This window comes from Drosophila erecta, unplaced genomic scaffold (genome assembly GCF_003286155.1).
Source record: "Drosophila erecta strain 14021-0224.00,06,07 unplaced genomic scaffold, DereRS2 tig00000092-arrow-pilon, whole genome shotgun sequence".
NCBI lineage: Eukaryota > Metazoa > Arthropoda > Insecta > Diptera > Drosophilidae > Drosophila > Drosophila erecta.
Window position 1 is genome coordinate 5878128 of NW_020825207.1, and position 22838 is coordinate 5900965.

General features: G+C 48.1%; 1 protein-coding gene across 1 annotated transcript; it reads right to left on the bottom strand.

Annotated features, from left to right (window-relative positions):
- Nucleotides 1-521: 521 nt before the first annotated feature.
- Nucleotides 522-22268, bottom strand: LOC6549588 (tyrosine-protein kinase RYK). Its single transcript, XM_001975786.2, has 11 exons — nucleotides 21812-22268; nucleotides 15414-16260; nucleotides 11025-11152; nucleotides 10726-10963; nucleotides 10483-10651; nucleotides 10259-10416; nucleotides 10022-10167; nucleotides 2039-2475; nucleotides 1834-1974; nucleotides 1447-1743; nucleotides 522-1345 (listed from the first exon to the last, which is right to left on the bottom strand). Exons 2-11 carry the CDS (start codon nucleotides 15517-15519, stop codon nucleotides 1234-1236), a joined length of 1932 nt encoding a protein of 643 aa, XP_001975822.1. The 5' UTR covers nucleotides 15520-16260; nucleotides 21812-22268; the 3' UTR covers nucleotides 522-1233.
- Nucleotides 22269-22838: the final 570 nt, after the last annotated feature.

A 22838-nucleotide genomic window follows, 5' to 3' on the forward strand; every position in this document is an offset into this window, starting at 1 on the left:
GTCCTTTGAGTTCGAAATAATTGAGCAACGAAACGATTGCGACAAGTTTCCCCGAAAGTGAATTAGTGCGTTATGCGAGCAAGTTGCGAGATTGTAGGGCATTCTGGGGTTAAGGTGCTAAGGGATCTCTATGCAAGCGAGTGTAGTTGTGTTTGTGGTCGTGGGTTTGGATGTGAATGTGTATGGGAATGTGGGTGTGAATAATGTTTATCGGTTGTTTGCCATCGGTTTAACATTTGCTCTTTTTGCTTTTCACCTGATTCAGATTCTGTTTTGAACTTCCTCCCTTATGACATACGCAATAGTAATAATAATAATCAAGGTAAATAAATATATCGCATTCGTAACAATCTCGAGGACAACATTCGTGAACAAAAGATTCCGCATCCTGTTGTCGCATCTCTTCCCGTTCAATCCTTCGTCCTGTGCTTACACGCTACACACATTCAATAAAATATGCACATCAATAATTCACATTCATTTATCATTTAAGGTTCGTGTCCGTGTGTGTGTGTGTGTGTGTCCTTGTGTGTGTTTTGGAATGTTTCGCTGCGTGTGAGTGTTTGTTATTCAATTGCTAACTACTTAAATGTCAGTTTTATCTAACGCTTAACCCACATGCCGCTCGGGGGATATTTCGAACCCGGGCCTGGTGTCAACGGGTTGGAAAATGATAGCTTCTCTATTGTTGGGTGGACCTCAGTTGCTATTTGACTTTTGACTCGCCTTGATGCATGGCTTTCAGGGGCAGTGCGTTGGTGAAAAGTGTGGCCTTAGTGGCACTGTGTTCGAAGTAAGATTGAACTTTAAGGCCAGCCAGTGCATCACTCATACGCCGTGTGGCCCTAAAGTATTCGATGTTCATTTGCGCGCACATCGCTCATACGCAATGTGGTCTGTAGCTTATTGCAGATACCTCTTGAGACTGTTTGGGTGTTGTTGAGCTATTTGTTAAATGAACTGCATTTATTAAGTTTAATAGTTATGTATTGAAGTCATAGAGGTCCACCCCAGTGTACTGGTGTGTGTATATGCGTGTGCTTACGTATCTGAAGTTAGCTGGCTTTCAGTGTAATTGGTTTTGCGCCAAACTCTAACAGGTAAATTCACATTTAATCTCACATTTAAAATGCAAAAGTTTCAATTAATTTATTTTGGGCTTCGCTCCGCTCGACTCCACTGGATACCGCCCATCCTCATCCCCATGCTCAGTCCGTCAGTCCTTCGTCTCGCTTAGATGTACATGCCCAGATCCGCATGGAAGTCCTGCAGATACGATAGCAACTGGGAGGGTGTGGGTCGCTGTTTGGCCTCGCAGTGCCAGCAGCAGTTCATGACCGTGAAGCTGGGGGTTTGGTTAAGGTGTATCGAGGAGAGAGTGAAATGTATATTTATATTTTTGCAAACTCAGCAGTCTTTCCAAAGGGCAGGGGGCGGGCTACTTACAATTCATCTGGGCAGTTGACGGGCTGCTCCAGCCGGAAGCCGGCAGCCAAGTAATTGGTAAGCTCGAATATATCCACCTCCTCGTGCGGCATCTGGGCCAGCGTGACCAGCTCCCAGTAGGTCACGCCCAAGGCCCACACATCGCCCTGGGTGGCATAGACCCGTTTCTGGAGCGATTCCAGCGATAGCCACTTCAGTGGCCGATTCTCATTGTCGCCCAGACAGTCGTAGTCGTCCGGGAAGAGATCGCGGGACAGGGCGCTGTCGCAGATCTTCACATAGGACTCCTCGTCAAGGCTGCAAAAATATAATATGATGTATATAAAATAATAATAATGCTATATTAGGCTAAAGCCCAAGGAGTGGGTGCATGTACTGGAAACTCACTAGCAATTGCGTGTGGCAATGTCCTTGTGCACGATTCCCAGGGAGTGCAGATAGGCCAATCCCTTGGTGATGTGCAGCCCAAACTCAACCAGCTGGCGCGTACTCAATGCCGTGCTCGATTCCCGCGACTTTTGCAAGTACCTTATTGGGTAAGAATGTGATTTTAACATTGGTAATATAAGGACATTTAGCCATCTCCACTTACATCTTGAGATTGCCCTTGGACGGATGGGGATAGGCTATCTCCGGCGGACCCGGCAGCTCCGTGTTGGCCAGCAGCGGTGCCAGGATGTGCTGATGACTGACGCCGATCAGCAGGGAGGCGTCCTGCAGCAGGCAGGCCACCTGGGTGAGCGAGGCGCCATCGATGACGGTCTTCACCAGCGCCTCGCAGGACTCGCCCAGCTTGCCGGCATAGATCCTGCCGAAGGTGCCCTCCCTGACCAGCTCCTCGTAGCTGAGGGCGCCGGGCTGGACACTGGGTATCCGTCGCAGCCGCTGGTTGCCCTTCTCGCCGTGACTGGCCATGGTGATGGTGCTGCCGGTGGGGATGCCACCAAAAAGACTGAGGCTGCCACTTCCACTGGTGCAGTTGCCATTGCCGTTGCTGCGAATGCTCTTTGGCGTCGACAGGCTGCAAGGCTGAAGGCAAAAAACAAATGAAATTAATTAAATGCTAAATAAACAGCCATAATAACAAGCCACTAGCATTGTTATGGTCCTAATTAATGTTTGCTTATTGTACTGGATTTAAATTTATACAGTGCACACACACTCCATTATTCTAGCTCTTTTTGAAAGGCAGCATTGCAGTGGAAATGTATATTGACATTAAAATTATTCACTCAACTTGCCCCCACGTGTATTAAACGCTCTTTAAGCATTGCATTTATAAAATGTGGGTTGATTGCACCTAACACACCAAGCTATTAATAATAAATTCAGCCATTAATATATAAGCACTGAAATTCGACTTCCCCCTGTTTAGGTGACTTTGATCCAATATGGCAATCAAGATTACCAACCGAGTGGGGGTTTCCGCTCAAGTGAGCTGCTCGCTCGGTGGCAGGACACTTGAGTCAAGGAAACTGTATAAATTTCCATATTTCCGTGCCCCATCTAATTTGGGCCAACTAAGGACCCTTTTGCCACCCGAGAGCAACTACCCATTCCGCCCGAAAAAGGGCAACGCCAACTGGCAACGACTTTGGCAACAGAAACAGCAATTTCAGCTGCCGGATTTGCATCTTTCGGCTTGCATCCGTTTACCGTTAGTCATGCACTCGGCTGCGCTCCTCCGTTCATTCATTTTAATGAATTGAGTTCCGTTTCCGCTCCAAGGCACTCCCACATCTTCTTCAGCCATAATTTAGCCCCTCGACCTATCCGCTCGCTTGTCTTACAGCATGAATAATTTATTGGCTGGCAAAAAAGCTTTAATTCGCCGAGCATTATGTTTGCACAGCCGTCGGTGGGGGGAATTTTCCATTGCTGGAACTGGGGGGTGCTCAGCTGTAGGAAATGGCGAACTCGTCTTGGGCAAACAAAGTCTGCTGCCAGATAACCAGAAGTCGCTTATGGAATGGGGCTGGTCGAGTTGGCCAACTCAGTTCGTTCGCTTTAATTGCAGCCTACACAGCACATTTATACCCGCACAACATGGAACAGTTGGCCGAAATGAAAATAGAGGAAAAGATGGCAACTTGGTCTAATAAACACAAGAAAAATCTGCACAACTCCCTCGGAAATCTGCATAACTGCGGCCGGGTTCAAGTGGATCCGAGTGGCTTTTCCCTGGACACTAAATCTCCATCAGCAGGAGGAGCAGCAGGAGGAGCAGGAGGAGGAGCAGCAGCAGGTGGATGGCGTTTTTATTAAAAGCCACCGACGGCAATATGCGGGAATTATATTATTTGGTGTGGTCTGACAACAGCTCCCGCAAAAGGCAGGACAAAAGGACACGACCGCCGCGAGGAAGCCAAACGACACAATTGCAGCACATTCGCAACAGCCAGAGCGACAAAAGGCAATAAAAACAATAGTTGGCTGCCTTTTGTTAGTGAATTTCATTTCATTATTGCCTTCATTGCCACTTTCCTGGAGCCGCCCCCGATGTCCTGCTCCCCGCCTGCGAATCCTGCGATTCCTGCTGTTTGTCCTTTATTGTGATTGTCGTGCTGCTGCTGCTTTTGGCCCACAAAGAAAATTCAATTAAAACGCAACAATATCGCACTCCATCATCAAAGCTGTCCCACCGAGTAAGAGGTGGAGGCGGAGGCGAAGGCGGAGCAGGAGGAGGTCCTGTGGCTGGCTGCGGTTGGTCAACTGGTGGGGCATGTCCTGGCTGAGCCATAAATCCTCAGGGACTCACATGCAAAGGCCCCATCCAGAGATCCAGATCGTCTGCCAGACCTTGAAGCTGTCTGGTTACATTCGAGTCCTGGCCGCATACCGAATCCTTTGAGGGAAGTCTTCAACTCTGGCAGCACATGTGCCTAATGCGCTAATTGGCCCCGTTCAACTGTGATTAGAATGCAATTAATCGGTTCATCATTAAATGCGAAAATGCAATTGACTTTAACTTAATGTTAAAGCAATTCAAATTGCTTTGCAGCTCGTAAGCAAACCGTTTTCTGCAATTGGCATGAATATATATATGTTGTGCAATTAAAGTGACTTCTAACCTCTTCAGTAAATAAATTAAATCCCTTCAGCATTCCTAGAAACACTACGTATCGCCCTTTCGTCAATCTCGCAAACTTTTCCAAAGTGCTTCGAGTGGCTTAGCAAATAGTTAAAGGATACGGTTCAGTTTAAAATACACAAATTGTGTACTTCAATTGACTTCTGCTCTCTTGGCCATATTGCGCTCAATCTTAGCTGATTGTCATTGAAGAAATACTTCAGATATTCCACTGCGTGAGCAGGCCAATAAATGCGAAAAATGTCAGTAAAATTAAAAGGAAATTTGGCCAATGTTTGTTTCCAATATATAAGATGGGGGCCATGGACTTTATTGGAGTGCTGCCCCACCCAACTTAAATTGCAAATGAAAATGTTCATTTCGGCTTTCGATATTAAATGCGAATGTCAAACGACGGGCCATTATTGCTGGCCATTTCATTTGAAATTCGAAATGGCCGAGAAGGCCAAAAAATAACTGCCAATTGCCAATGGCCTCGACCATTTTGGGATCATGATGCGATGCGATGGGCGGGGCGGGGCGGGGGCAGCTGGAATTTCGAAACAGAATTTGCAGCTGGGCGTCAAGGATACGAGATATCAGTTTGAGGACAGGACTGCAGCTGCTGCTGCTGCTGCTGCTGCTGCTTGGTTGTTGTGACATTTCTAATGACAATCGGGGTGAGTAAGGGAGCGGGGGTGCTGGTGTGTCCTGCGAATGACGTAAGCCAACAACGAAACACACACGACTTGACAGGCGTCTGATTTGCTTATGTCACTTGCAGCTCTACGGCTGCCCGCAGGAACAACAACCGCAACCATCGTCACTGCTCCACTGCTCCACTGCTCCACCGCCCCAGCCACGCCCCTTCGGCCAACCAATCCCGCTTGTAATTAAAAACGCTTGATGACAATTTTGCCAGAACGTCGCCCGTCAGCACGTCACTTGCCGGCAGACCCAAGCTGCAGTCCAACTTTTTGGCAAGCAGCCGAGGGAAAAGCAGCACAACATTTTCACACAATTTTCCAACACCGCACAGTGGGCCGGGTGGGCGTAAATATTTTAATGAACTCTCACCGCTGCAACTTTCGTGTTGGGCAACCACTAACGAAATTCGGTGGCAAACTTTACGCTTAACACACCAGCAGGAGAAATATAAAAGTGCAGTCTGTTATGCATTAATTAATGAACTTAATTAATTAATAAATCAAATTGGTTTAAACTCAATCATGTTTAAACTGAAAGAAATAGTGCAAGTGAAGGATTGAAAAAGCAAATTTTGCTTAGCTTTCTAGCCAGATATTTAGAGCTGTTTATTTATTAAAACAATTATGCTGTTCAACGGATTGAACACGGATTTCTCTAGCCATAGTTTTAAAACCACTGTGCCAAAAAATTGTTGACACAAAATGCAACTATGCAAAATGCTGCTGATGCTGCTGCTATGCGTTATTTTGCCACTACCACTGAATTTTACTTCAGTCGGCAATGACAGCATTTTGTACGTATCACGTATACGACCTGTCGCCTTCTCCTAATAAGCCATGGCAGTGAAGTGGAACCAGATGAAAAGCTGGCAAAATGCTGGCTGCCAGGTGGAGCTGTCAGTGCGTCCTGCTCGCCTTTGGCTCAATTATATTTCAATTTACCTGACAACAGGTCTTTGGCCATTTCCCCACCGCTTGCCCCTGGGGAAAAGCCTTTAATCAAGGTTGAAAGCCTCTCCGTCTGACTTTTTGCTCAGCCTTTCCCCCTTTTTTTTGTTTTTTTCTGTGGAGCCAACTAACTGAACTCTCATTATTTTGGCATTTGCATGGCCGACGCTGCCAGGACAAACTGTGTGCGCCTTCTAATTTGCCGGCACCAACTAATTTGAATTTCGTTTGATTTATGGCTGATCGATTTGGCCATGGCCCGCACCGCCCCACCCCCCTGCCCGCCTTTGATGCATGGCCTTTTGATGAGTCGACCTCGTTAGGCCGCTCGTTTAATAAGCGTTTTCGGGCAAAGCAAAAAGGTTCTTTCGACTAATGCATAATTGAAGAGGGGAAGATGTCGGCTGGCCGGCGTTTCACTGCTTTCTAATTAAAGGTGCCGCATACTTAACCAAAGTCGCCGCTTACACGCACTTAATCACGCATAATTGCCTTTCAATTAGCCATTGCGTGCTCCGGCCACGCCCCAACCCCCTCGCCTGTCTGCCCGTCCCCCCTCCCCCCTCTCCGCCTTTTAGCTCGGCATTTAATAATGCGGTTGCACAATTTACACATGTCCCCCCACGGATCTCCATTGATTTTCTCGGCTTGTTGACTTTGCAAATGAAATTAATTTGCCCCACAGTTCGTTGCTCCCAAGAAGGTGCTCAAACTGGCCCATGAAGTCCGTCAATTAAAGCTGAGGACCCCGTTTTAATGGAGAAGTCTTGTACTCCAGTTTTCGCTCACCGCATTTCCATGTTGCGCCATCGAAAAACTAAAGTGCAGTGTGTAAACGGCGCCCAGGGCGAGAGGGAAAGGGGCGGGGTCCTTGGACCACAAAGGAAAATCGGAACAAAAGAAACATCCGCCACTTCCGTTTGTCTCTCCTGCGGCTGACAGGAAGCAATCAATATAGTGTAATGCCAGACAAAGGCATCCGCCGCAGTTTGCCTGACCAAAGGGGGAATCCCCAGCGGATGGCTGAGAGTTGGGCGACTTGAAAAAATATCGAGCGACGTTTGGGTAATTTGTCAACCTTTGGCGACGGCTTTTGTTCGCCGGCTTAACCCCTTGGATTCGTCACCTGACTGGTCACATTCCACGACACCCATTAACTGTCTTTCCTCTCCTCAACCTCCAAGTTTTGTTCCGTATGTAAGTAATGCCTTTTAATCAAAAGCAGCGACAGAAGTAAATCCATTAATGGTGCACGTGTCGCCAACTTTCACTGGGGCTAGAACTCCCTGGGCCTAGATAGCCAGCTCCCCTTTTCCCGGAACATCCCCCCGTGGAGCTGGGCTCCACCCCCGCGGAGCAGGTTGATTTACAAATTTCCCTAATGGGGCGACAACAACATTTTTAATTAGCACCTGTTCCCGCTGCTGCTCAGGTTAGTCAGCCATTTGTCGATCCAGTAATCTCCATAAAACAGGAGGACATGCTCGCAGTTCCGTGGAAATTAATTTCCAACTTTCCTTGGCTCCGCGCCTCGCAATTTCCTCCGTGCTGCAAGTACGCCCAAGTACTTGCTTCGACAACTTTCTCCCTAATGATGCCATTCAAATGTGTGGCACGATGTTCCCGGCTTCTCTTAACCCATTACATCTCGGTTCTGGGTTCTGGGTTCTGGTTCCTTTCGCTCTGATTCCACTGTTTGCTCCAGTTTTTCTCTCTCCTCCAGCTGATCCAATACGCTAATGCCTCGCTTAGATTCTGTTTCAATGGATCCCGCACATTGCGCATCCGCCCTGTTGTCCTTGGTTTTAGCAGCCCCTTGGAATTTGCCTTTTGTTGTTGGTGCTGCAATAATATTTTGCAAGTGTTTCTAAACAAGCACAAAGTCATGTTTCAACAGCTGTAGTCTGGTTTCTGTTCGCTGCTGTTTTTATTGTTATGTGCCACTACTTCCCCTGAGTTCCCTGAGTTCCCCTAGTTCCACCCCCCCACCTCCTTGCAACCATTGTAGCCCATTGTAACTGCTTTTTGCTAAACTTTCGCTGCACATTAAAGCAATTTGGCCGACGTTTATAGACTGATTTAATAGAATCCGCAGGGCGGGAAGAGGGGTGGTTCCACACCCAAATGAGATATTTCCACACAAATGAACAGAGATGTGTGTGCGTGGAGTATCTGTGTGCAATTGGATATAATTGTTTGACTAAATGAGTGCGTTCGCCTCTTGTTTCTGCCCCCAAATGTGCCATACTTCGCTTAACGCTCACACATGGCCCAAAGGCTGGCCAAAACGAAGGGGGATGGGGGGCAAGGATCCTTTGGATAGCTGAACATAACGGAACAACAATAATTATGGCAAGCACTCTCACCCCAACCGCATCCCCACTTCCAGCTCCACTCTGCATCCCCTTGAATTTCGGTGGAAGGGGTATATATAGTACATGAGTACCCTGGAGAGCGTGCGAGTGGGATAGAGCGAGCGAGAGGGGGACGGGGAATTCATTTAATTCCCAGCCGTCTGCTTCGATGCGTGCATCCTTCCACTAGATAGAGGCGAATCCAAATGGATATGACTCTTGGCATTCTCTGTGGCCCGATAGCCGTGTAAGTGGATGGAGGAAGGAGGATGGAGGAGCAGCTCTTGCCCCCACTCCATCTGCGATTGGAGGCTGTTCCCATAATGAGGATGAAATTGAAGTCTAAGCAAACAGGAATCGCTGGGCAAAGAGCGGCGGATCAGGCCGAAGGAGATGAATTAAGCTGAGCACATAAAATCCCCTCCAGTTTCCAGGGAAATTGAATATTTAATTATGGGCCGATGGAAATTGCGTTAGAACTTGGTGACGAAAATGGGCCAGACATCACGATGTTGGGGAGTCTGGAAAAATGCCAGAGTGGGATCCAGGAATGTTTACAAGGACAACAATTGAAAGAGGCTGCTAAATAATTTATTCCAATTCGGCAGAGATTTCCTAGACGCCAAGAAGTTAACTTGGCTCGAAAGAAATGCTAATGTTCCCCTAGAGGGAGAAGCGTCTTTAAAGAGGGAACGAAGGACTTCCACTCCCAAGTTGGAACATAATCCCAGTGGGGTATGAAGGAACTCTAATGGTTTGGGTTCATTCAGTGGTTAGTTTGGATTAAGTTCACTAATTTTCGCCCAAGGCGCATGCATTGCCTAAAACTCACTGGATTGGAAGCAACAGCCGAGATAAACAGGGGCAGACTGTCTGCGTCTCCCTGAATGGAGCACCTTTCGCTTATCTGGGCGGACATTCCACCTCCTGCTCCTTCCTCGAGAGACTCACATGCTCCGCCTCTGGAGGCACTGGGTTTGTGTGTCGCCTGCACCTGCGCCCAGCTTCCACTTCCACTTCCACTTCCCTGCCACCTGCCACACGAAGTACGTGAGTGCCACACGAAGTTCCCCCCTTCGAAATCAGACCCAGACATCCAGGCATCCAGACATCCCGAGGAGAGCGGGTGGGAAAAGCCGCATATTTATGAATGGCTCTTGTTTCGAGTTTAACGCACTACGGGAGCTTTATCAGCTCGTAAATATAAATTAGAATTTAATTTTTATCGTCGAGGAAAGGTGGCTCAGGAGGGGTGGGAGCGGGTCCTCCGCCTGGGGAGCAATCGAGTGGTCCTTGGCACAAATTAGATGGTGGTCCTGGCAACGGGAAAGCGAAGTCTGCTTCAAGGGTATCTCCATTTCCATTTGCGCCTGCCACGTGTCGTAATATATCAAAGGCTTTGATTTCGCAGTGGGTCCCAATCGGAATCCTGGGCCCATTTCAAATCCAATCAAGCCCCTGGGAGGGTCGATAGTGGGTTAGATAGTGGCACTCACCTGGGTCAGTTGCGAGGAGGCGTAGTAGGAAATCCTCGAGGGACAGATCGACTCCGGCTTGGAGTAAATCGTCTCTGCGGTCTGTTCCAGGTTCATGGGCAGCAGGGCGGTGGCATACGGCGTGGGTGTGGGTGAGCTCCTGAAACCTGTGGATTGGTCGTGGGAGTGCCGGGGGGGCGTACGTTAGGGGAGTTTGTTTGGGGGTCAGCGATGTGGGCGAGTGGGTAATGAACTTACGGTCGAATATGCTGCACGACTTTTTGCTGTCCGCAGGGTATTTGTTGAGGCTGGCAATGGTCGCATAGGATCCAGTGGCGCTCGGCGGTCTTCCCAGGGGATCCAGGCGGATGAACACGTTTTGGTGGCTGCCATAAGCTGCGGTGGTGAAGCTGGTGCTAAAAATATGAGGGGATGAGTGTTAATAGAGTGGCATGGCACTGGGGGATTGGCGTGTAACCCACTGCAGCGAGTCCTGGCGAAGCTGTTTGCGCGCCCTCACATACATCATGCTGGCCACTAGACCCACGGCCAGAACCAAACCCAGAGCACAGGCGGCGGCACTGAGCAGGGCGGGTCCTTGGGAGGGGGCATGGGCTGGCGCCGGCGATTGATTGGGCTCAGGTGAGATGCCTGCGGAACGGAATTCCGATGAGTGATGGATGGATAAGTGGGCGTGGGCGATGGAGCTCTCCCGGTGTACTCACCCTTGGCGCAGATCTTGTTGCGCTTGAAGTGGAGCCGGGTGTCGTTGAATCGCGGAGGAGCACGCACCACCATGTTGACATTGACGGGCATCTGTAGGCTCGCATTTCCGGTGCAGGGCAGGTAAACCAGGAAGGACTCGATCTCCTGTGGAACCAGACCCTTGTGCGGTATGCTCAGCGTGGGCGTGCCCAGTGCCTCCTGGTCGTTGTTGTACTCAATACTAATGGCGTAGGGCAGCTGGGCGGGAGTGGAATGGTTAATTATCGCAGGTTCTAGATGACCACTCCTGGCTACTCACTGGGTAGGCAATCAGACTCTGCCAGGAGAACTCCAGCTCGTGGACATCCGCGGGCACTGGAACGGTGAAGTGCATTGCGTATGTGTTGATGGCTCCCTCGTGCACATAGAACAGGTCCGCCTCGAGTCCTGCGGGGATGCCAGAAAATAACCAACAGGATATGCGATGAGAGAGTTGCGGATGCTGATGCGGATGCGGATGCACTGCAGACGTGCAGCGAAAGTTTCCCCGCAATTTGCTGGGCACACCCACTCCATTAGAGCCGCAGATTCTTCCCGCTGAGCAAACTTTGTGCATTTGCTGTTTACACTCCCCTCGAGCGCTTCTCTCTGCCATTAAGCGGAAATTGATTTTCTCAAAGGAAAGGAAAGGACGGGGATGCTGGAAAGGGGGCAACACTAGGTGACAATGCTGGTGGGTAAACAAAGCCCAAGACACAATAATAATCGAAATCGAATCCGTCACCAGCAGGCGAGGAAGCAAGGAGTGTCTCGAGTTATTCTCCGGTTCGAAATGAGGAGCGACAGGCGTCCTGGGGGAAGCTGCTCGGGTTGGAGATATTAAAAGGTGTCAACTGCGACTGCTTCATCATAGGACAGAGTAGCTAGTATTGGCGGGCTCAGAAGTCCTGGATGTCCTGATCTTTCCCACTCTCCATTCGAACTCCCCACCCGCTGGCGTTGAAAGACGAGCTGCTTGAGTTAAAACGACGTGAAATTAAATTTCTTCATCCGCTTTTATTGTTGCTCTTCCTATTTCTATTCTACGCCCCCCTTTTCAGGGGCGCATTATTTACTCCACGGGATCAGGCCAAGTTCGCCTTTCACCAGGCTGGGAAGGAAGGAATGCCTGGGGTTTACCCGCTTCAAGTTCGAGCTCTTCCTCGAGCTCTTCCCCCGACTCCACTCCGACTCCGCCGGATGTTGAATGTAGCAATTCCGCTTCCGGCGGACCGAGTGAGGGGATGATTGGCGCAGGACGAAACCGCCTGCATTTAGGATAGAACAAAGCGCTCGCTAGCTGCTTAAAACAATTTTAAATCCAATTACAGAACAAGAAAAAGCATTTTTCGTTAGCTTTCATCCCGCTCCCAGCTTCATCTACATCTTCAGACTGATTCTCCCCAGCAGCACGGCTTTCTATGCGCTTTCCAGTCGCCTTTTACTATTCCACCATTTCTGGCTTGTTTTTGAGTCCCAAATTGCTTTGCTCCCCGTCGCGTTTTTAACCTGGCTTTCAGAGTGGGCCAAGTGCACCACTTTCCCACCTACCAACCCACGAAGCTCTTTGAGCTAGTGGAAAGTGAAAAACACAAACATAACCCCAAAGTGCTTGCCATCAAATCCTGTGCCCTTTTGTCCTTCCCCTCCTTCCCCTTTTAGGCAGGAGGCATTTGAATAAATGACTGTCTCAATTAATTCAGCTCTGATTTCTGGGATGTCGCAGCTGCTCCACCACTCCCGTCTCTCCATCCTCCTAACCCGTGTAATGCCTGTCACCTCGATTGGCTTCACTGGGAGCACAATCCTGAATTGCACTTTAAGCAGCATCCATTGGCAGTTCTCACCCCCTGCACAAGTTCGTCCTGCTCCAAGTTGGATATCTTCTGGAATCCCCCATCATACCCCTTCCCCTAATGCCTGTAATGCCAAACTTTGCTCGTCTTTCATATCACGGTGCCGCCAACTTTGCCTGCGAAAGTTCCGCCGCCTTTATGAAGGCGCCTTTCTTCCCAGCTCTCCTCTGGATATTCCCTCCTTCAGACCCCTCCTCCAGACCCTTCTTCAATACCGCCCCACCTGTCTTGCTCCCTGGCCATAATTTTTCCTGCCATTGCGATTGTCTCCGTTGAATGACTCCGCCGCGCACACGTGACGCTGCAACCGCACTCATATTCTCATGGGTGGGGAAGGGAGCTCTGGAGATGGGGAGCAAGTGAAGGGTGAAGGCGGAAAAGGGCGGAAAAAGGCGGAAACTGGCTGGCTAAGGTGAGCCTGCAATCTCGCATTGCCAGCAAGAGGAGACACTATTTGCATATGAGATTAAGGGGGTAATTAGTGCCATTAGTTGGCAGAGTGCACTCCTGCCCCCCATCCCCATCCTCCTCCTCCTCCGCCGATCTCAGGGGAGGCAGCTTCCCCCGTCGCTGATTAAGGGTGTTCCTGCTAATTGTCCTATGAATCAGCGATGAGGATTGCCAGTTCAATTGGCACAGTTTCTGATTGCCCCCCTTTGGAAGCAATAAAGACGGATTCCAGATGCCAAGCCACCCTTGAAAGAAAACATGTAACAGGGGGTAAATTAATGTGCGGATTTCGAGCTGTTTTCTATTCATTAAAAATAATTTTCTTTTGCATTAACTTTTCATTCGCAGGGAAATGCAGACCGTACCCGCCGAAGGTTGTGGTCCACCCTTAGGGTGGGGCACTGGGAAGCTGGTCCGAGGGGATCGGATCGGGTGGCAAAGAAAAAGTGTGCACATCAAAGCGAAACTTGTTGAAATTGCATTTTTACGCACCCTTGAACAGGAAAGTCTTCAGCGGAAGGTCGGAAAATGGGAGAGGGGGAGAGGGGGTGGCGGTGTCGGTGGCAACGGGGAAAACGGTTCGTTGCTGGGACAACACATCCAAATTGAACTCAGGGCGGAAAATCTCAACAAAAGCGCAGAAAATGTTTAATTTTAATGCTTTCGACACTTCATCGAGGGGATTGGGTGTCCCGGGAAGGGAAAGTCCAGGGATTCGGCTGTGACAATTGATACCAAATGGAGAAAGCAATGAACTTTGTTTACTCTTGCACCAGAGAAGCCGAAAAGTGCACAACAAATGGTTGGAAGAAAAGCCCTCATTTCCATGTGGGAAATGCAGCAAGAGTCCAGGAAAAGTTGGCTGGAAGTCGAATGGGATGGGCACTAGTTCGTGCATCCGTGACGAGCCTTCCACATGAAGGAACTCCCATGGAGACCGAGAAGCAGCGGAGGATGAAAGGGAAATGAGGTGGAAGTCCAAGGGAGAATCATGCACAGGAATTTTTCATCTGGGGTGCGGGAAATGAGAAGATGGAGGATGAGGGTCAGTTTGTTTGATTTCATGCTGCTTGTTAATTTTCAAATCGAAGCAACTCGGAGGGTGGCAGCCATCACAAATGGCGGATGGGCGAGTTTTCAGGGGTGTTAACTGGTCGTTAGAAATATAACGAGCTTTTAGAAGTGGAGGCAGGTCCTCCAAGAAGCGGAGAGAGGCAGCTCGAAAGGAATCCTCGCCAGGCAAAGTGTCGCCAATGAAATCCGATTTGCAGGGGGATAAATAGTTGAAATGGCGGAACAAGTTGTTTATAAGGTGCAATTGCCAGGAAAGAGCCCACTTGCCCCATTGAACCGGATGCATTTGAATGGCTTTAAGGCGGGAACGATGGAATGATGGACGACAGGAGATGGTGGCAGCTCATTCATCCATCAATCTAGTATCCATCTGATTGTGGATTACTTTTACGCCATCAACTAATTGAAGCGCTCTGATTTGGCAGCTAGGAACCTGCATAATGAGATGGACGCATTTATGCTCCAATTACAGCTAAGTGCCGGAACATGCTGTGACCAGCTAAACATCGAGTGATGGAGTGGGACCGCGAACTAGGCCAGTTTCCGTGCCTTCCCATCGGAGTTGCCACTCCACTCCCAGCTCCACCTCCATTCCCGTTCCTGCGATCCATTAATCAACCTGAGGAGCAGGAAAGTCGCGAGCCAAACGACGAGCACGAGGCCATTCCTCCTTGGCGCGTCTATGAAATCCGTGTAACTCCCATCTGGAGGAGGTGAGGAGTGGGGGAGTGGGCTGGGGAACTTGGCCTTGGCTCGATCTGGAGCCGGCGCCATCAATAACGGGAATTCGCGTGGAGCCGCAAACGGAAAAACAAGAAAACAAACAGGGAACGGCGAATGGCGAACGGCGAAAACATGGAAATGTGGGGAGGCAAAGGAAAAGTTCGAGGGAAACGGAAAATGGGGAAAGCTACTTGCAGCTGTCAGCAAGGCGAAGGTGGGTGGTTTAGGCCCAGCGGAAATCGATTTGTGTGCGATTTGTTTTGGTTTCGCCACTAAGTATGGCCATATAGTTCCACCTCCCCTCGTCCGAGAGTCCAGCAACAACCTTTCTTTAATGGTCAACTATAATTTCGGAACTATTAATGACTGTGACATGGTCTGCGACTCCGGGGACTGTTTGTGTTTTCGTGTTTAGGGATCAATGAATTTGTCCTGTCGCACTTTGGCCTCCAACTATTAATCATAGATCCTGGGTGTCCGGGGTGTCCTGCTCGTGGAGTGGGTGTGGCGGTGGCCCAATCGAAGTTTCATTAATGGATTAGAAGCGGAAATGAGACTGGACTTACCCATCAGTTTCATCACCTCGTGGTGGCTGATGAAAATGTTCAGATAGCCGCTGACCGAGGTGGACATGGTTAGGCATAGGAGCAGGATCAGAGGAAGGAGTCCCATGGTGTAGGTTGGAGGTTGGCTTAGTGGGTGTGGGTGCTGCGAGGAGTCAATGAATTGTCAGAGCATGTGTCGCCGCAAGTGGCGAACATTTCCACGGCTCCACTCCGCTCCGCTCCACTCCCGTTTCCGGAATCCGGAATCCGGATGCTCCCCTTTGACAGCCAATCTCAATGTGTTGCCATTGATGCGTAGCTTCCAAGCGGAGTTGGGGCGGAGTTCTCCTGGTGCTGGCTTTAATTCGGCTGCCAGTTGCTCCTGCCTGGTGATGGTTGTCAGTGGCTGGTGCCACAAACAGATCCCAAGCTCTCGAATAAGCGTTAAAATCAAATTCCAGCTGCTGCTAACTGTTCCGGCTGGAGGTGGGAACGAGATGGCCAGAAAGGGGTCTGTCTACCAAATTTGGCAACTTTTCAGCCTCGGCTTCCGCTGGCTGCTCCCCTCAATCCCCTCAGTCCCCTTTTGCAGTCTGTTTCAGAGCAACTTTTCCGTTTTCAGTTTTGTTTTGCTGCGGTTGCTGCTGCTGCTGCTGGTGGCTTCCTCCTCCGCCTTTTTGCATCAGTGTGTCCAAATTTGGCCCAGACTGAGTTTGGTTGGCTTTTATTGGCTGAGCTCCTGTCAACTGGCCTGCTTTCCTCCTTCGCCTGTGTTGTTTTGTGGCTATCGCCTGTCACTTTGTCCACTTTCCTGCTGCTGGTCACTCCATGTTCCTTGCTCCGATTTCTTCCTCGCTCTGCCCAGTTCCTGTTGGTTAAAAAGTGATTTGATTTAGTGCAAATCAGACTGCAGAAAGAGTGGAGTTGACAAAAGAAGACGGGGCTTCCTCAATTGCAGGACTTGGAAATAAGGGTGTATATGTGGTGATGTGTGGTTCGGCGGAGCAAACAATTTGCAAAATCAAAATAAAAGTTACTCCCCTGCAAAAGTAATTAGGAAGTTGCCGAAAGATTAACAGCTTAGGGGCTCCGAGGAGATCCATCGCAACTTTCCATGAAGTAACTGACTTACATCGCATATGAGTTGGTGGTTGAAAATGGAAGGCGCTTTAATAAATTTGAGGCAGTGTTTATGGGTTTGTTTGGCATAAATTATGAACTGGAAAAGGGAACAAGTTTTGGCTTTGGAAATGTTTGTGGTTCAAGTGGTTCAGGTGGTTCAGGTGGTTTTCCCCCTGCTCATTGTTGTTTGGTCTACGTGTTTATTCAGCTGTCCCTCCCCCTCCCCCTCTATCCTTGCGGGTTATCCTTGCTGGTTGCGTGTGCAGGTAACCCGAATGGAATGCCAACTGCATTGGAGCAGGGAGGTGGGTCAAAGTGCAATGGGGTGGGCCTCGTGGGCATGGCAATGGATCCGGGACAGTCGAGTGCTCCCAAAATGAAATTGTTGCCAAGAAGCAACCGAAACTGCTTCTATCTCCATGGTAAACTCTTGCCCACTTGGCTTTTGCTTTTTGCTCACAGCTCTTCTCGCTTTTCCCATTTTCTGGCCGCAATAAAAATCGAAATCAGAAAAGTTTGTTGCCTTCAATTTTCGATCTCTCTTTTTTGCTTTGCAACATTTTTGGAATTTTATAGTTTCATCAACAGTAGATAGTTTCCCAGCCGATGGGAGCGATTTCCGAGCTTAATGAAGGAATGTTGCGGTCGTTTTAATTAAACTTATCTGCGCCCAAAAGGACGCCGCGGGATGGCAAGTGAATCACTTGATTAAGGGCCAGATCATCAGCACATCTAGCCACCATCCACTTCAGCCCCATCATCATCACCTTTATCATCATGAAAGGAAGCCAAGGAGCAGAGGCAGCCGCATCTGCAGATGGAAAACACCGTTCTCGGGCTTTCGAAGTCATTCAGCGAGTGCATTAATAATTCAAAAGACAAATAAACGAGGGAAATGTGTGTCTTTGGCTGTGTGTTTTCCGAGGGGGAAACTCACTGTAACTGATTTAAATGGAGCAGCAGACAAACATTGAGCAGGGTGCACTTCCTGAAGGGGCGCTCTCCAATGGGGAAACGGATGGGCCATCCTTCATGGCAATCATCATCATCTTAGTCGATAGCATATTAACTACATCAACTCAATCATAATCATGATGGCAGGATGGCACGGGGCACAGTAAGTTTCCTTCGGGCATTTTCCGCTTACTCACACGCATCATCTGTCAGCCTGCCACGCCTCCGAATCCCTCCTGCTCCTCCTCCTCCGCCAAGTGACAAATTGAGCATTGGCCGTTGTTTCTGGAGCCGAAGGAAAGACCGCTGAGGATGAGCCATGAACGGATGAGTTGAGTTGGCGGTGGGGCAAAACTTTTCAATTACTCGGGGGAAAACAGGCGGGAGAAGCGGGCACCATAATGAATAATAATCTTTGCCGCTGCCTGCATCATTTTTCCCCAGCTAATATTTATCGATGTGTATTATTTTCCGCCCCCCTGAGCTCGGCCTAGATTGAAAAAGGCTTTCGCATCGATGGTTGAGGGGGGAAAGGGGGAAAATGGGGCCTCGGGCTCCTCCGGCTCGTTTCAATTATAAAATGGCTTTCGCTTCTAATTGAATCGTGAGCTAGAGTCGGGCTGAGTTAATATTTTATTTCCACCGATTGCTCCTTCCCCATCTCCATCTCCATCTTTCCGAGCTCTGTTTGCTTAGCGTTTCCAGTTGCTCGGTTCCTCCAGCCGACCCTAAATGCCCTGTCATGGCTTTAGCTCACCCACTTTACGCCCAACTCCGCATTTCCCATTTTCCAGCTCCCAGCTCTCAGCTCCCAATCCCATTTGTTGTCGCTTGGGCTGGGAAAACAGCCGCGGGGCTTTTCCTAGTAGCAACCAAACTGGCGTTGCCCCGACTTCTATATAACTGATGATAAACAACCGAATGTGGCAGGATATCCATCTCCTTGGCTATTAAAACTCCGATGGAATCTATTTTGGCCAACAGAAACAACAACAAATTTCGCATTTGAGTAATGCGAGTGCCCAAAATTAAAGTAAACTGAAACTCAAATTGAGTTTCGCCCTCGGCTTTCATTGGGCGCGGAATGAGAATAGTTTTTCCGCCCCCAAATAAAATATCGAATTGCATTCCACGTCATCCCTGTGGCCATTCCCATTTACTTAATGTATACAGTTTCTCCATGACTGTGTCTTTAGTTCGAAACGTGTTCATTAGTAAATATCATTTAATTACAGGCAATAAAGAGTGTTGTGCAAGTAGGAAACCTTCAAATTTTGCTTTAAATTTCCCTCTGTCCGTCTGTCCGTTCGAAATGTCCGTTTGTCCGTATAAGACCGTAAATAACACTTAACAAATGTTTTAAAGGCCAATAATATACAATTAAAGCCCAATACGATTAATCTTAAGCAGATAACTTTCCTATCGAATATATATATTTTAAATTATCAACAGATGTTAATCATCTCGAACAGGCTTTTAAAAAATATTTACTTATGATTTTTGAATCAAATTTTTATCCTAATTTGCAAACGTTATTTTTCAAGTGCATAGGCGTTGCTGACATTAATTTGACGAATAAACAATCGCGCCAAACCTCATTAAATTCACGTAAATATTTGAAAATGGACTCCAACTGGGAAAATGGACTTCGCAACACAATGCGAAATTTTCGCGCTGACCGGACAAATTGTTGTCCATAAATTTTGATAACTGATTAAAAGTAACGAGCGACAGCTTGCCATGTTTACCTGGCATTACCCGAGTATTGTTGTATATTTAATGGCGAATCGCTGGCGAATGTGGTCCCAACAATTGGGAATTGCAGCACCCCTCCGTGAGCTGGCCAAAAAGTGCCTAAGTGCCTGGCCTAATGTCCAAAATGTTCGCCGGACTGGCTAATTTGTGCAGGCAATTAATTTACGTTACAACAGGAGGGGCTGGCGGGAAAATGTCGTTCCGATTTGTTCTATTTTGTGTAATTTTGTTGCTGCGCTCCGCTGAACTAACGATTTTCAGCCGTGCATGTGCGTAAATACATTTATCCCAAATGCCAGGACCCCTCATAAAAGACATTCAAGTTTGCGGCGAAATTGAGCATTAGTGTCTAGCCTGGCTAAGCAATTAAATTCAGAATTTGTGCCATTTCGCATGATGACAGTTTCCACTTAATGCGGTGCTACTCCAATTACTTTTGTAATTATTGTGCCCATAAATTAGGCAAAATTATTGATAATTCATTTGCCAAATTGGCACTAAAGTGGCGTTCAAATAGTTTTGCTGTTTACAGTGTTCATTTGGCGTTGGAAATTATGCCAAAAATTTCAGCAATTCCAAGCTATTTCGGTTACTTTCCTTTAATCAAAGTGTTACATTACAGTGAAAGGGAAATCTTAATGGCATTTCAATTATTTTTGCTGTTTCATTTAATGGCTTGTCAAACTATACAAGCAAATATGCATACGTGCAAATGGAAATGCAAATCTCTTCTAATTTTGTCCGAATTGCAGTGGTTTTGGCAAGAGAGTGTCAAATTAAAAACCTAAATCTAACCACAAATTCGTAAAAATACGCATAAATAGTACTTCTGCTTAGTTTTCCTGTGAGTACCGGGTATGTGATAGTCGAGGAGCTCGACTATGGCGTGACTTCTTGTTTTGTAATGCGATTGTGTTTAAAAATGAACAGACTATCCATACAGAGGTCGTAGTTTAAAGGTAAGACCCAAAGATCTAGCCGCATAGGGCATTCCCCACTCCGCACAGCTGGGAAAACAGAATGAGGGCTTTTAAGGATGCTCGTCTGCATGCAACCGAGTGTCTAGTAAATAACCCCATAATGACCAGCTCACATATCCAGCTGGCTGATCCACAGAACACAGGACTGCGCCACTGGGCAGCCGGCCATTTAACATGAAATACAACCTCAATTACGTTTAACGAGTTTAACTCAACACCGTGCGGTTGTCTGATGGGAATTTTCAATATTATGTGGCGTAAATTTATGGCGCCAAGTGACACAAGCCGGGCTAAGCGAAAACACCCAGCAGCAGGACTTTTATCTCCGTTGAAGTATCTCGACGACAGTCAGGACCCTCGTTTTAAAGCCCCTCCGAATGACGAGGGCAACGAAAACGACATGCCGCCGCCCAACTCCCCAGACAATGGGCAATAATCATTGATTTATGGCTGTCATTTCGGTTATTAAAATGATATTTTCTCCGGCTCTGGCGAAAATCTGACTGTGGAACGACATCTGAGCCGGCGGCTATCTGGGTCAAAACAGGCACGGCAGTGGCCGCTTATTTTCATTTTCCTTTTTTTAGAGTTTTATGCCCCTAATTGAAACATCAAGCCGAGTGTCCCGCAATCGAGCGCTAAAAGCGTGCCTAATCTATGCATATTCGCCCAAAGACCCCTAATCAGGGGCTGAGGCATAAAAACCGGGCTAAAAGCGAAACTGTGGCCCGCACTTAGGCCAACTTTTAGTTTCACTTTGTGCCTCCTTTGTTGCTGCCTCCGCCCACTTAGCCATTCAATCAACGTAGGCTGTCGTGTCGAGGCGTTGGCGTGCACTGAGTGCTCCGTTGGATGGAGGTGCAGATGGGGATGGGGAAAGGTCTACTGGGTGGTGGGTGGTGCTAAGTGTCGGGCCAGCCCATTTAGAGCTGCCCAAGCGCAACGAGAGATTTGCATTTTCAGCTTTATTCCTCTCCATTTAGGCGGGCTACTCCTTGTAAGCCGGGTATATCGGTTCTTGATAACTATTGTTGGTGTGCGGACCCCATTAACCTGATTTACTGATTTCTCAAAGCCACTTGCTGCTATTAAAGTCCTTAAATAATCTTCCTAACTAACATTGTTCCTTGACAGCTTTACTAGTTCCTGAAAGACTCCTTATTCAATGTAAAAATCAGTGGCAAGCTTAAATTCATTAAATATCATAGATATCATAGATGTGGAAAACTTAGAATGCACGTTACCCTGTAACCTCAAGGTGTTCAAAAGCCATTTAATACACAAGCTTCCCACATCTTCATATTTTTGGCTGTCCACTTGGCACTTGCATTACTTTTTATTGCCTACTTTCGGACGTCCCACGGAAAGGGCCATCATTCTCACACATTGCAATTAGTGTCAGTCCACAAGTTCACTCAGTCACGCAATGTGACACCATAAAAAAGGACCTGGAAACCATATATATATGTGTGTGTGTAGGATGTGGGGGTGGCGAGCACAATTATTTATTTAGTTCCGGTCGAGAGTTTGAAGTGGGTGCGATTCTTGTGACGGGTTCAAGCGGGTGTTGAAATCGCTCAGAGCCAACAAAACACATTAAATGCTTACTTATATCACCGGGCAATCAGCTTAACGCCTGTCGCTCGATCCGGAACTTAATCCTTTTCGTTCTGCTGGCCAGTTGGCATCACACAGAGAAGCGTGTGGGATTATTGCACTTGTGATTAGCGAAAATTGCATATATCAGCACTGAACTCCGAGCACTTAATGCCCCATTTAAGCCGTGTCAACGTGCTTGGGTAGCGCAAAACAATTTTGTCGACGGCAGGGCTTTTCTTTATTAATGATTCGGTTTTGCGGTACGCGGACCACGCAGGAACTACGAAGCATTCGCTTGTGTTTGCTGTTGTTTGGACGGAGAATTTCGCTTTTTCCCTCGAAGCACACGCACACTCACGCACGCACGCAGTTTTCCACAGTTTTCCGGCGGTGGCAAGTCCTCGACGACCGTGTGTTTCGAAAAGTGGCGAGCGACTGAAAGTCGACGGCAAGTCCTTCGTCGGAGTCCTTGACTCCAGTACTCATATCCACGATTTGGCCGCGAGAAAGGACTCGGCTCTGCTGTGGGCACATGCGCATCTGGTCGGTTTCCGGTGGGTGGGCCCAAAATGCGCCCAAAATGCTCCCAAAATGCTCCCAAAATGCCGGCAGTAAATTGGGCGGTCGCAGGGGGGAGTGGGTTGGCTGCGGATTTTAGGGCCGGAGAAAGGACAATTGTTTGTTTTGTGTTGGTGTTGGTGTTGTTGCTGTGCTCGCTGCTGTTGTTGGTGTCTTCGTCGTCGTTGTTGTTGTTGTCGCCACTGGCGGCTGCCACATGCAACTGTTGCGCATTTTTTTTGCAAATGGCTAGCGAGAAATACTGTTGTTGCTGCGAACTGCGCTTGTTTATGATTGCACTTGATGTCGTGTTGAGTTTCGGGTTTTCCGATAGCGCAAGTGGAGCGGATCCAGCTCCGCTCGGTGTGCTTAGTTTGAATAATTTCAATAAATTTGATAAATGGGCATTTATGGTGGCTAACCTCAAGGGTTATTCAAGTTTTTATTATTTAAATCAGTTTATTAACGCTCTACAAGC

Excerpts from the sequence above, each read along its gene's own strand:
- LOC6549588 (XM_001975786.2), bottom strand. The coding sequence starts at position 15,519 with ATGGGACTCCTTCCTCTGATCCTGCTCCTATGCCTAACCATGTCCACC. Across the intron at positions 11,153-15,413 it reads CGAGGTGATGAAACTGATGG|GACTCGAGGCGGACCTGTTC; the intron begins GTAAGTCCAGTC and ends GCATCCCCGCAG. Across the intron at positions 1,346-1,446 it reads GTCAACTGCCCAGATGAATT|CTTCACGGTCATGAACTGCT; the intron begins GTAAGTAGCCCG and ends CCAAACCCCCAG.